This window comes from Rattus rattus, chromosome 2 (genome assembly GCF_011064425.1).
Source record: "Rattus rattus isolate New Zealand chromosome 2, Rrattus_CSIRO_v1, whole genome shotgun sequence".
Lineage (NCBI taxonomy): Eukaryota > Metazoa > Chordata > Mammalia > Rodentia > Muridae > Rattus > Rattus rattus.
The window spans coordinates 154097898-154111244 of NC_046155.1; the positions used below are offsets into that span (position 1 = coordinate 154097898).

The window sequence follows — 13347 nt, forward strand, 5'->3', positions numbered from 1 at the left end:
CAGGAGACTCCAAAAACGTTTCCCTGGAGCTTAGGGTAATTCTGTTCCCTCCAATATCAGCTTCCTCCTAGAAGAGGCAGGGTCTTGCCAGACATGGTGACCTTCCCATAGCTTTAATCTTATCACTTGGGAGGCAGAGACAGGAGGAGCTCTGTGAATTCAAGGCCAGCCTGGTCTACATAGTGAGTTCCAGGACAGCCAGGGCTACATAGAGGGACCCTGTTTCAAAGGGTTAAAACAAAACAGACACAGGACCAGTGGCCTTGGGCAATACCTGAATACCAGAAGTTGTGGGGGTGTCACAGGTAGGCCACCTGCCACCAGCCCTGGCCCTATGACGTGCTGGGTAACCTTGGGGGAAGCCACAGCACTTTACAGCCTTGGGTTTCTGTCCTAGGAAACACAGGGCACCTCCAGGATTATGGTGACCTTCCTTGGCTGGAAGGGATGCTGACACCATGGCTTAGAGTCTGTTATGACTCAGAGAACAGAGAGGGTGACCCTTGGGCTCCAAGTTTCTCTTGAAACACCCACCTCTCATGCATCCCTCCCTCTTCTGCATGTCTGATGTCTGTCGCTGGGTGTCCATCTCTCATGATTGATTTCTTCCCCCTCTCTGTCTCTCCCTCCCTCCCTCCGTCCTTTCTTCCCTTCCCTTCCCTCCCCCTCTCCTCTTCCTTCTCTCCATCATTCTCTCTCCTTCTAGATCTCTGTCTCCTGCCACATCTTTTCCAAATACCTACTCTTCCCCTACTGCGTTTTCTTTCCTTGGGGCTCCAGTCTCTGAATCTCTGTACTACAGCATGGGACAACATAGAAATGGGTCCCATATGAGTGAGGTAAGCAGACTACTAGTCCCCAGTCTTTCCAGGTGATTGGGGCAGGGGGACTCAAGGAGACAGAAACTACCAGCTCTACAGTGCATATCCCTGAGCAAGCTGTTCAGTGGGCCACACACATCCGCATGCCCATGCTTGCTCCCATGCAGTTAGCTTTATCTGTGCTGTGACCCTTGGATCCTGATGCTACTACTTAAAATGGCCCCATGTCCCTATGGCCCTCACATACAGTCAAATGCAACCAATATTTCCGCAGGACTCAGGGTGACATGAGTCAGCATGGTCACACAAGACCAAAGAAGTCATCAGACTCAACTGTTAGGAGACTCATGTGGTCAGTCACACATCTCAGCTCTGCATGGCCCTGAACGGGTTCCAGCCCTATAGCCCTGCACAATACAGAGAACTATAGTTTGGGGGGGGGTGTCTCTGTCCCTTTCTCCGAGTCTCTGCTGCTCTCTCTGCTTCTTTCTCTCCTTTATACCCTAACCCTTTCCATCAGGACCCAGAGTGATCACGCTCTGCCTTCAAGACTCCAGAGCTCGCAGAATCTTAAATAACTTGAGTCCTAGGAGAAACGTGAGTCCATACAATCTGCTGCGTATTTCCACATAACCTCCGTGTGTGTGGCCGTGGAGCCGTATGCTCCCTCTTGACAGTGTGATAGAGACCTGCAGGGCCAACTTGGCCCCAGAGGACTCAAAGCTCTATAACTACTTAGCATCCACTTGAATGAGGCCACACTTGCCCCCAGTGGGACCCCATATACACCTAGAAAACTCACAATATATGACCAAGTCCCTGGAGATCTGGACAGCTCTGCAACATTGCACAACCAATGGGGAAGGCCTGGACGAAATTCAAGTCCTGGCCACGGTGTCACATAAGGTCCCCCTAGAAGCTACCATGTGACATGCCTTCAAATTCAGATTCTGTGCCCTCTCGTCACCACCTTAGTCCTTAACCCAGCACCTGACCCTGCCTTCCCTCCTCCCTCCCACCCCACTGCTTCCTGGAGACCCCAGCTGTCCCTCACACCTCGGTCACCATGTGTTTCCCAGAAGGGGCCCAGAGTGGTGGAAGGAGTTCAGGCACCTCAGAGTCCACCAGACCCCCATTGGCCTTGCCCTCCAGTGTACCGCAGGGCTGTGTGTCCACATGGCTGAACATCCCTGCCTCTTCGCCCTCTGTCTCCCGGTGGTAAAAGTAGCTGAAGTTGGAGACGATGACAGGCACCGGCAGAGAGATGGTGAGCACGCCTGCAATGGCACACAGAGAGCCCACGATCTTGCCACCCACAGTGACAGGTGCCATGTCCCCGTAGCCGACCGTGGTCATGGTGACCACTGCCCACCAAAAGGACTCTGGGATGCTGGTGAAATGGGTGTCTGCCCGGTCCACTTCAGCAAAGTAGACTGCGCTGGAAAAGAGGACCACGCCGATGAAGAGGAAGAAGATGAGGAGACCTAGCTCTCGCATGGAAGCCCGCAGTGTCTGCCCCAAGATCTGCAGGCCCTTCGAATGCCTGGATAGCTTGAAGATGCGGAAAACACGCACCAATCGGATGACCCTTAGGATGGCCAGGGACATAGCTGGCTGGCCCACGCCCCGTTGACGGGCTAACTCTGTGCCCAGGGCCACAAAGTAAGGCAGGATGGCCACGAAGTCAATAAGGTTCATCACATTCTTGAAAAACACAGCTTTGCTTGGACAAGCCGCCAGACGCACCAGCAGCTCAAAGGAGAACCAGCAGATACACAGGGTCTCCACCACAAAGAATGGATCGTTGAAGGGCTGTCGGGGAGGAGCTCCTGGCATGGGACTGGAGCCATTTAGCCGAGCGAGGAACTGTGGAGGGGACAGAAAGGAGTCAGAGAGCTGGGTCAACACCTCTAGTCACTGTTTCAATGTGAAAGTAACAGTACCTGAAAGTGTTCCTGAGGGGTGACTACACTGTCCTACACAACTCAAGACCCCATCGAGCGACTGACTGCCTTAGGGTAGCTGAATGATCTTCAGACCTAAGGGCAGAAAAGGTGGTGTCTCCTGGGCCTAGTGACACAAGCCTGTCGTTCCACACTCAGGAGCCTGAGGGAGGACAGGTAATTTCAAGGCAGATCTGGACAGCTAATGAGACCATCTCAAAATACAAAGTAAAATGAAGGTTGGAGGTGGAGTTCACTGGCACAAATCCTGCTTAGAAGCCCTCCGGTTTGTGGCGTGGCTGGATGGTGGAGCCCTGTTCTGAATGTCCCAGAGAAGGGGCTCAGGGTATGACTCAGTGATAGCAGTTCCTCACTAGACTCCCCAGAGAGGGGGTGGTGGTGTGGTTCAATGGTAGCACTCCTGCCTAGCCTCCCCCAGTGAGGGTCTGCAGACTTGGGTTGTACCACAGCATATCAAAGATTAAAACATGGTCAATTGTTGTGGTAGACACCTTCAACCCCAGCACTCAGAACAGTTGGATCTCTGTGAGTTTAAGTCTACTAATCTTGGTCTATATAGCAGTCTACATAGCAAATTCCGAGCCACCGTGGGCTACGTAGTTAGACCTGTTTATCTTTTCACCTGTGTATAATTTAAAAAAAAAAAAAAAAGATGTAACCAAAACACAGTCCCACTCTTTTGCTGCCAGGAACCCCTGATCTTATGGTTGGTTGGGGAGATTCCTTTTCATTCCAGGATCTTGCCCTGCCTGCCCAGTGCTGATCTCCAAGGGCAGGGTCCTGGTCTGCTTCTGCCTTCTTCATGCCTCCTCTTTCCTGTTGCCTTCAGCCTAGACCAGACAGTAGATCATGGTTCAGAATGGTTAAAATGCTTGCTGCATGGCCCCCAGCTCCATGTTCTGGCTCGATTCGGTGCAAATTCCTACCACCTCAGCTCCCTGTCCTAAACTCCAACCTCCATGCTCCGGTTTCCTGGCAGTCATCCCCACCTGACCATCTATCTTTCCAATTTCTCTGCCAGATGCACAGACACTGCGGTCTGTCCGTGTCTTTGGCCTCACACGTTCATTTTGCAGGGCTAGGGACGGAATCCAGGGCCTTGCACATGCTTGGCAAGTTGCTCTCCATTGATCCACGTCCCAAGCCCCCTCACTGAGGGATTTTAGGCAGGAGCCACATGCCTCACTGGGGGATTCTTCTTTTTTAAAAATTATTTATTTTATGTAAATGGATGCTTTGTCTACAGATATATATATATATATATATATATATATATATATATATATATATATATATATATATATATGTGCCTTGTGTTCAAAGGCGGCCAGAAGAGGGCATCGGACACTCTAGAACTGGAGTTACATGCAGATGGTTGTGAGCCATAATGTGGGTGCTGGGAATTGAACCTAGGTCCGCTTGAAGAACAGTCTCTTTATCGCTTAGCCATCTCTCCAGGCCCCTCACTGTAGAGTGGTAGGTAAGAGTTCTACCACTGAGCCACATAACCCCTAAGTCACTTTGTGATTCAATGCAAATGCTCTACCACTGAGCCAGGCACCAGTCCCTCGCTGGGGAGTTCTAGGCAGGTTGTCTGCCTCTGAGGCAAATCCTCAGTCACTGGCTGAGGCAGACTCTCTCACACAATAACCCAGACTGGCCTTCAACCCGTCCTGTCTGGATCTCCTTGCTGGGATTCATGTAGGAAGCACCATACCCTGCTTACATCTTTGATTTTTTTAGAGCTTCTATCCTCCTGCCCCTTGCCGCACCTTCTGACTGGCCAGGTCTTCCAAGGCCCCGCCCTGGCCCTCCCCAAATCCCCGCCCCTCACCGGGCCAGTAGCAGCCGCTACCGGCGCGAGCCCCGGGTCATCGCGGTCGTCGCGGAAGTCTGGCAGCGTCTCCAGGCAAAAGACCACGATGGAGACCAGGATGACGAGCACGGAGACCACGGCGAGCACGCGCGCAGCCTGCGAGCTCTCGGGGAATTCGAAGAGCAGCCAGAGCTGGCGCGCGAAGGCGCGGCGGGGCAGCGGCCGCTCGGGCGGCACGGCGCAGCCCTCATCCTCTCGCAGCCGCGCCAGCGCCGCCGCACCCAGCCCGTAGAAGGACACCTCCTCCAGGAAGACGTCGAGGGGCACGTGCGCCGGCCGTCTCAGCCGGCCGCCTGACTGGTAGTAGTAGAGCACCGCATCGAAGCTGGGCCGGTGTCGGTCGAAGAAATACTCGCGGCGCGCGCCGTCGTAGAAGCGGCTGCGGCGCACCGGGTCCCCCAGCAGCGTGTCCGGGAAGCGGCCGAGCGTGCGCGCGCGGGTCTCGAAGCGCAACCCGGCCACGTTGAGCACCAGCCGCTCGCAGCAGCCGCAGGGCGGCGGGCACCGTGGCTCCATGGCGCGCACAGCCCGGGCGACCGGTGAACGGACGTGTGGCCCCGACGCCGCAGCCACCCCAGCCGGGTGTCCGGTGTCCGCGCGTAAAAATAGCATGGAAAGTCCGGCCAGGGCGCGGGGGAGGGGGCGGTGTTACCCCGCGGGGCGCGGGGCGCCCTCTGCTGTTCCCACATTTGCCCTTCTCCACTGCCACCCGGGCGCTCTTCCGTGGGTCTCTTGTAGTCATCTATTTTATTTGTTTGGCTTTGGATTTCATGACACAGGGTCTTATATAGCCCAAAGTGGCCTAGAACTCTGTATAGCTAAAATGACCTTGAATTTATGATCTTCCTGCCTCCACCTCCCTAATGCTGGGATTGCAGGCGTGTGGCATCACGGCTATTTATTTATTTGTTTGTTATTTAGACAGTCTTCTCGGCCTCTCATTTAAGCTGGCCCCGAACCTGTGGCGATCCTCTTCCTCGTCCTTCGGATTGCTTAGGTGACAGTCATGAGCCACCGGGTCTGTCTGCAGCATCTATTTCCCTCTTACCTTTCCATCTCTCTGCCTCTAGTCCGTCCTCCCGGGTTGGGGGGTGGGGGGAATGTATCCGCTTAACCAGTTGTCGTCCACATCTGTCTCTCTGCTGGGAGCCTGTTTCCTTCTGCCTGTTGTTGTTGTTGTTGTTGTTATTATTATTATTATTATTATTATTATTATTATTATTTTATATTTTTTTTACTGACACTGGTTTTGGATATGCATCTCAGACGGGCTCAATATTGCAGTTCTTTCTTTTGCTTCTGCCTCCCAACTTCTGGGATAACAGATGTGTACCACCATATCTTTCTCGCCTGTTATCTTTCAGTGAACATCTTTTTGTGTGTCTGGCGTCGTGTGTTTATTCCTCTGTGTCTCTAATTAAACACTCCTAAGGAGCTCTGCGGCGGTCCTGGTGCTTGCCGAATTCTTGGGGCCTCTTTTACTCCCTGGCCACTGAGCCCCGGAGTTTGAACTTAGAATTTCTGTACGGATTTTGAGATTAATAAAAGTCTGACCTGAAGCCAAGAATGGCGCCAAAGGAGGCGGGACTTGCCTGGAAGGGTCTAGAGTCGGCCTGGGAGATGCGCAGGGTCACTGTCGGGAGCCGAAGGGCAGACAGAAGATGGCCTTCCAGTCACCGGTGTCTAATGACACCGGGTAAAAAATAGTTCCTTCTGATGGGGTAGGGTGTTAGTAAAGGGCATTGATAGCTAGTCACTTTCGGGGAAAGGGATCCCGCGCGCCCTCTGCTGGCCGGACGGAGACCTGCACAAAGAGGTCTCCCAGCTAAACCTTGCCTTTCTCTTCCCAGCTTTCTATCTGGGACTCAGAGAGATCCTCCTGCCTCTGCCCTCCCCACCCTCCCACCCGGCAAAGTCAGCTATGAGACCATGTGTGCTGTCACACGCCTTTAATTACCAAGCCGACCTGTGTGGGTTTGAGGCCAGCTTGGTCCAAACATAAATTTCCAGACCGGGCAGGGCTACATAGGTGGAATCTTGTCTTTTCATTCTGTTGCTTTTGTTTTTTGAGAAAGGGTTTCTGTGTGTAGCTCTGGCTGATGAGATCATGTCTTTAAAAATCTGGCCATGGAGACCCCCATAGGAGGATCCCTGGACTTACTGGCCAACCAGTCTTCAAAATTAACATTAGATAGAAAAGTACATTCAATGACTATTGGAGAGCCCTGCTGTCCAACTACTTTTCCAGGCCTTTTTGTTTGTTTCTCATTTTTATTTTGAGACAAAGTTTTGCTAAATTGCCCAGGATGATTTTTTTTCTTTTTTTCGGAGCTGAGAACCAAACCCAGGGCCTTGCGCTTACTAGGCAAGCGCTCTACTACTGAGCTAAATCCCCAACACCACCCAGGATGATTTTGAATTAATTTTGTAGCCCCAGTAGGGTTTGAACTGGCAATCCCCTTGTTTCAACTTAAAGAGTGGCTGGGATAATAGCCCTGCATCTCAGGGCTTATCTTCTTCCTCGTGTGTCTTTTTTTTTTTTAATAAGCATTGACCGGTGTTCTGCGTGCATGGATTTCTGTGTTGGATCCCTGGAACTGGAGTTACAGACGGGTGTGAGTTGCCAGACGAGTGTTGGGAATTGGACCCTGGATCCTCTGGAAAAGCCAATGTTTTCTGTTTTTGTGCTTGCAGGCCAGAAGAGGGCGCCAGATCTCATAGTGGTTATAGCCATTACGTGGTTGCTGGGAATTGGACTCAAGACCTCCGGAAGAGTAGTCACTGCCCTTAACCTGTGAGTTGTCTCTCCAACCCCAGCAGGCAAAGTTTTTAACTACTTAGCCATCGCTCCGGCCCCCTCCCCTGCTCCTTACTTGCCACCAATTGAAGGTGCCATGTGTTAAACCCCACCCTAGGGAATTCTCTATATATACCTGTGGGGGTAGGGGAGGCTAAAATGTTGTTAAAACACTTCATTGGACTGAAGCCATGTTACCACTTGCCGTGACGCTCTTCCTCTCAAAAGTTAGATCTTATTCTGCCCAACTTGTGCCATTCCACCTTCCTGTTACACTCACACATGGCCAGTATATAGGTCTGAATGAAAATGGCTCCCATAGACTCATAGGGAGTGGCATTACCAGAGATGTGGCCTTGTTGGAGTAGATGTGGCCTTGTTAAAGGAAGAGTGTCACTGGGGTGGGGGGACACTTTGGGGTTTCAGAAGCTCAAGCCAGACCTAGTGGCTTATTGTATCTTCCGGCTGCCTGTGGATCTAGATGTAGTACTCTTGGCTACCTCTCCAGCACCATGTCTACCTGCACACTGCCCTGCATCCCACCATGATGATAATGCAGGAAACCTCAGACCCTGTAAGCCAGCCCCAGTTACATGTTTGCCTTTGTAAGAGTTGCTGTGGCCATAAAACACTAAGACAGCTGGGATCCTTGCCTCACTTCTGTGTCTACAGTGTGGAAACAGAAGATATCAAGGTGTCCATAACACCGGGACCTTAGACTATTGCTTCATATGGCAAACAGACTGTGAAAGGCTTAAGTGAAGGCTTCTGAGTTGGGAAATATTGTCCCTGGTTATCTGGATAGTTAATGATGTTTACAAGAGAGCAGCAGGAAGCTGAATATCTATGTGGCTGTATGGTCACCTGATCCCCAGTGAGGGGTTGGCGGTGTGATTTTTTTTATAATGTTTAGCATTTTATAATGTTTAGCATTTGTGAGATCTAAGATTTCATCTGCAGTACTCAAAATGGATGGTAAATAGGTAAAATGAAAAATCGTAGCCTGGTATAGTATGCATGTTTTTAATCCCAGCTTTGAGAGACCTAGGTAGGTCAAATTCTGTGAGTTCGAGGCCAGCCTTGTCTACAAAGCAGGTTCTAGGATAGCCTGGGCTACACAGAGAAACCCTCTCAACCCTCCTCCCCCTAAATTGTTTTAAGAGCCAAGTAGGGTGATATTAATAATCTATCAGGAAGAAGGCAGAAGGATTGAAGGTTTGGGTTACACGGAATGTTTGTGTTCTGTCTAAGATCCACCCCCACAGCTACCTGGGAACAGTCAGGTATGCTCCGCCCCACAGTTGCCTGGCTGTGCCTGACTATAAAGGGGGCTGCTTGCTCCCTCCTCACCCCTCTTCCCTCCATGTGCCCATGGCTGGCCTTTTGGCCTTTTTTTTTTTTAGGTTTGTTTATTTTATGTGTACACACACTGTAGCTGTCCTCAGACACGCCACAAGAGGGCATCAGATCCCATTGCAGATGGTCGTGAAGCACCATGTGGTTGCTGGGATTTGAACTCAGGTCCTCTGGAAGAGCAGTCAGTGATCTTAACCAGCTTATAGCTGGCCTTTCCTCTCCTCCTCTTCTTCTTCTCTCACTAAACCTCTCCACGTGGAACCATGTTGGCTTGGTGTTTTCTGTCTGGGCACAGGCCAAGATTTAAACCCTAAAACAGAGAGATTCTGTTTGAAAAAAACTGAAATGGGTTGGAGGGGTGGCTTGGCAGGTAAGGCACTTGCCGCTCTTCCCAAGGGCTAGGGTTCTGTTCCCAGAGCTCACTATGGGCAATTCACAACCACTTAGGACTCCAGCTCTAGGGGTTCAACACCCTCTTGGGGCCTCTGCCAGCACCCAGACTTACACACACACACACACACACACACACACACACACACACACACACACACACACACACACACACACTACGTATGCACACGCACGCACTCACACAACACATTCACTCAATGTAAATCTCAAAGAACCAAAAGCCCAGCTCTTGACCACCCTCCACGCGGTTCCACAGACGTTCACACCTGGGTATGCTGTGCTTCCATGGAAGCACACACCTGACGTTAGTACAGTCCAGATGCTCAGCTCGCCCATGTTACTGCCTGAGTCCAGGTCTGCCTGCTTCTTCTCCCCATCCCCAGCATTAGGATTACAAACAGATTCTGCTATATCCTGCTTTTTCATGGTGGCTGGGGATCAAAACTCATCTCCTGATGTTTGCTGGGTGTGGATACTTTAAACACTGAGTCATTTGGTACACTCGAACAAAAGCTCATTGGGGTTGTCTCGGCCGAAGCTGTTGGCAGACTTTTAATCCTCCTGCCTCCATCTTCTCAGTCCTGGGATTACATGCATGTCATACACAGTTTAACAGGTGTCTTAACATGTTAAAATCTAGAACCCCTTCCAATACCCAGCTCCTTTCTCCAAGTGTTTCTTGTCTACATCAAGAGCTCTGCCAATCACCCAGTGGCTCCAGTTATAGAAGTAGAAGTTGAGCTTATTACAAAGGGAAGGTGAGTTACATTAAAACAATGTTTAAACATGGACTGGAGGGATGGCTCAGCAGTTAGGAGCACTGACTGCTCTCCCAGAGGTCCTGAGTTCAATTCCCAGCAACCACATGGTGGCTCACAACCATTTGTAATTGGATCCGATGCCTTCTTCCAGTGTGTCTAAAAACAGCCAAACTGTACTCATATACACAAAACAAATAAATATATCATTTAAAAAATATTTAAACTTATTTTAAAATGTTTTTTTAAATTGAAATTTATTTGTATTACTTCCTGTGTGCAGGTGTTTTGCATGTCTGTCTGTGTACAACATGCATGTCTGGTACTCGATACCTCTGAAACTATTGTAACACATAGCTGTAACCCCACCCGCCATTGTTTTCTGGAAATCAAAGCCAGGACTTCTGTAAGAGCAGCCAGAGATCTTAACTGCTGACCAATCTTTCCAGCTCCTTGTTCTATTCTTGGAGGGTTGTTTGTTTGTTTGTTTCATTTTGCATTTAAGACAGCATATGGGTTGGAAAGATGCCTCAAAGGTTAAGAACACTGCTCTTCCAGAGGTCCTGAGTTCAATTCCCAGCAATCATATGGTGGCTCACAACCCTCGGTAATGAGATCTGATGTCCTCTTCTGAACTGCAGGTGTACATGCAGGTGGAACACTGTATACATAATAAATCTTTTTATAGTTTTAGATTTATTTATTTATTTTATGTATATGAGCACACTGTAGCTGTCTTCAGACACACCAGACCCCATTACAGATAGTTGTGAGCCACCGTGTGGTTGCTGGGAATCGAACTCAGGACCTCTGCAAGAGCAGTTGGTGCGCTTAACCGCTGAGCCATCTTTCCAGCCCCATAAAAAATCTTAAAAAAAAAAAAAAAGGGACAGGCAACATCAGCCTGGAATTGAATCCTCCAGCCTCAGTGTCGCTATTTCTAGGGGTACATGTGTGGGACACTATGTCCAGAATAAGGGCTTTTTAAGACTTAGGGATGGAACTTGGGGCTTCCAGCATGATACCCAAGTCCTCTATCAGTGATCCATGCTGTCCACACCCTGCTGGCCACCCCCTCGCCCTTTTGTTTGAAGGCAAGGTCTTACAAACCTATTTGATTCCAACATTCCTCGATCATTTGTCAAATGATCAGTTCTTTTTCCCCACTTTCTATTTATTTTATGTTTTTAGACAAGGTCTCACCATTTAACTGGCTGTCCAGCAACTAGGTATGGAGACTAGGCTGCCCTTGAACTCACATAGTTGCCTGCCTCTGCCTTGAGAGTACTAGGATTAAAGGCACGCACCACCAAGACCTCTTCTTAATGTTTACTGTTCATGTTTTGAGACGTGGTCTTATTTTTTTTTAATTATGTATATTGGTGCATGGGGGTACTCGAGTGCAGGTGCTGATGCAGGCCAGAAGAGGGCAGAAGATCCTTTACTAGTCGAAGAGTCCCAGGGATCCTCTCTCCAACTCCAAACACAGGCTTGGAGTTCGTGAGCCGCCAGATGTGGGTTCTGAAAAGCAAACTCCTACTTTTTTTTTTTTTTTAAATAATTTTATTTTTAACTCATGTGCATAGGCGTAAGGGTGTCGGGTCCCCTGGAACTGGAGTTACAGACGGTTGTGAGCTGCCACATGGGTGCTGAGAAGTGAACTCAGATCCTCTGGAGAAGCAGCCAGTGTTCTTAACCACAGAGCCATCTCTCCAGCCCTGAAAGCAAACTCTTGACTTTTTTTTTTTTTTGGAGCTGGGGACTGAACCCAGGGCCTTGCGCTTCCTAGGCAAGCGCTCTACCACTGAGCTAAATCCCCAACCCCCAACTCTTGACTTTTGTAAGAAGGGTACAATGCTTTAACCACTAAATCATGTCTCTGGGTCCAGACTGACTTTTGTATAGCTCAAGCCAACCTCGAACCCCTGAGCATCCAACCTCTACCTCCCAAGTGCTGGGGTTACAGGAGAGGGCCACCATGGGCTTTTCTCTTGGTAGTGAAAGTGTGTCGTTCTATAGGCGAGTACTTGTTTCTTAGAGGCTCCGTGTTACAGTATTGAAGGAGAAACCGCCTGTGCAGTTTACTCTCAGATATTCAAGAAAAACTTTTATCAGGTTGGAGGGTGGTCAAAACCAGTTGCTGCCTGGGACCCTGGTCCTCCTACTGGGTTGCCCCATCCAGCCTTAATATAAGAAGAGGTACTTATTTTTTTAATTATTTACTTTATGTATATGAGTACACTGTAGCTGTATTCAGACACACCAGAAGAGGACTTCAGACTCCATTACAGATGTGGTTGTTGGGAGTTGAACTCAGGACCTCTCTGGAAGAGCAGTTAGTGCTCTTAACTGCTGAGCCATCTCTCCAGCCCAAGAGTTGCTGTAGTGCCAGGGAAATGTTAGTGATCCCCCAAGACACAGACAGGAGCTGATCTGATGCAACTCACAACAGGGTCTTTATTCTATTCAAGCTAGCTCACCCCCCACCCCCGACAACCCTCCCCTTCAACTGTACCCCTGTCACACAGGATGGTTTTGGTGCTGGGGGAGCCCTGAATGTCTATGGGGCAAGGCTTTATAGTAAGCAGCAAGCAGGGAGTACGTGTGTAAGCATCTAATTGGAAAGCTACTGTGGCCTTTAACATAACTGTCTGGTGCTGGGAGTCATACCATAAACCTAATTTCTGCTGCCCTCTGCATTGGTGGTCATTAGGCGGGGGTGGGCTTGTAACCGGGGGTTGCAGATTTGTTGAGGGTGTAACCTGGAGATGCTGGTCTTGTTGGGGAGTGGCCTAGAGACTGGAGTTAGGCTCAGATTTTGTTGGGGGGCAACTTGCAAACTAATGTTAGTTACCAGCCTGTTAGTTTACCTGAGTTCAAACTTAGATCAGGTTTTCTAAAATGGAGTCTGAACTTTTAAGATTTGGGCTCTCAGTGCCTAATCTTATTTCAACTTGATAGGCCATGTTTGGTTGACCCTGGGAGATCTACCTTTTCTGAAGAGAACAGAGGAGGGAGAGAGGAGGGAGGGGAAACTTTGGCCAGGATGCCATCAATATACGAGAGAGTAATAAAAGAACCTATTATGTTGGCACATGCGTTTAACCCCAGCACTTGGCAGGTAGAGGCAGAGAAATCCTGTCTCAAAAAAGCAAAAAACAAAACAACACCCCCAACAAAAACCAACCAACCAACCAAACAAACAAACAAAAACCCAAAATAAACAAAAGTTTAAATCCTTACCACTTGTATGACCTGAGAATGGAGTGTATGTTAGTAACCTCAACACGGGGTGGGGGGAGGGGGATGGAAATAGTTGGGCCAGAAGTTCAAGGTCATTCTGTTGTGTTTTGTAAAAAAGAAG

General features: G+C 49.5%; 1 protein-coding gene across 1 annotated transcript; it reads right to left on the reverse strand.

The window, feature by feature from the left end:
- Nucleotides 1-174: 174 nt before the first annotated feature.
- Kcna7 (potassium voltage-gated channel subfamily A member 7) lies at nucleotides 175-5691 on the reverse strand. The gene is made up of 2 exons (XM_032896037.1): nucleotides 4620-5691; nucleotides 175-2687 (listed from the first exon to the last, which is right to left on the reverse strand). Exons 1-2 carry the CDS (start codon nucleotides 5271-5273, stop codon nucleotides 1872-1874), a joined length of 1470 nt encoding a protein of 489 aa, XP_032751928.1. The 5' UTR covers nucleotides 5274-5691; the 3' UTR covers nucleotides 175-1871.
- Nucleotides 5692-13347: the final 7656 nt, after the last annotated feature.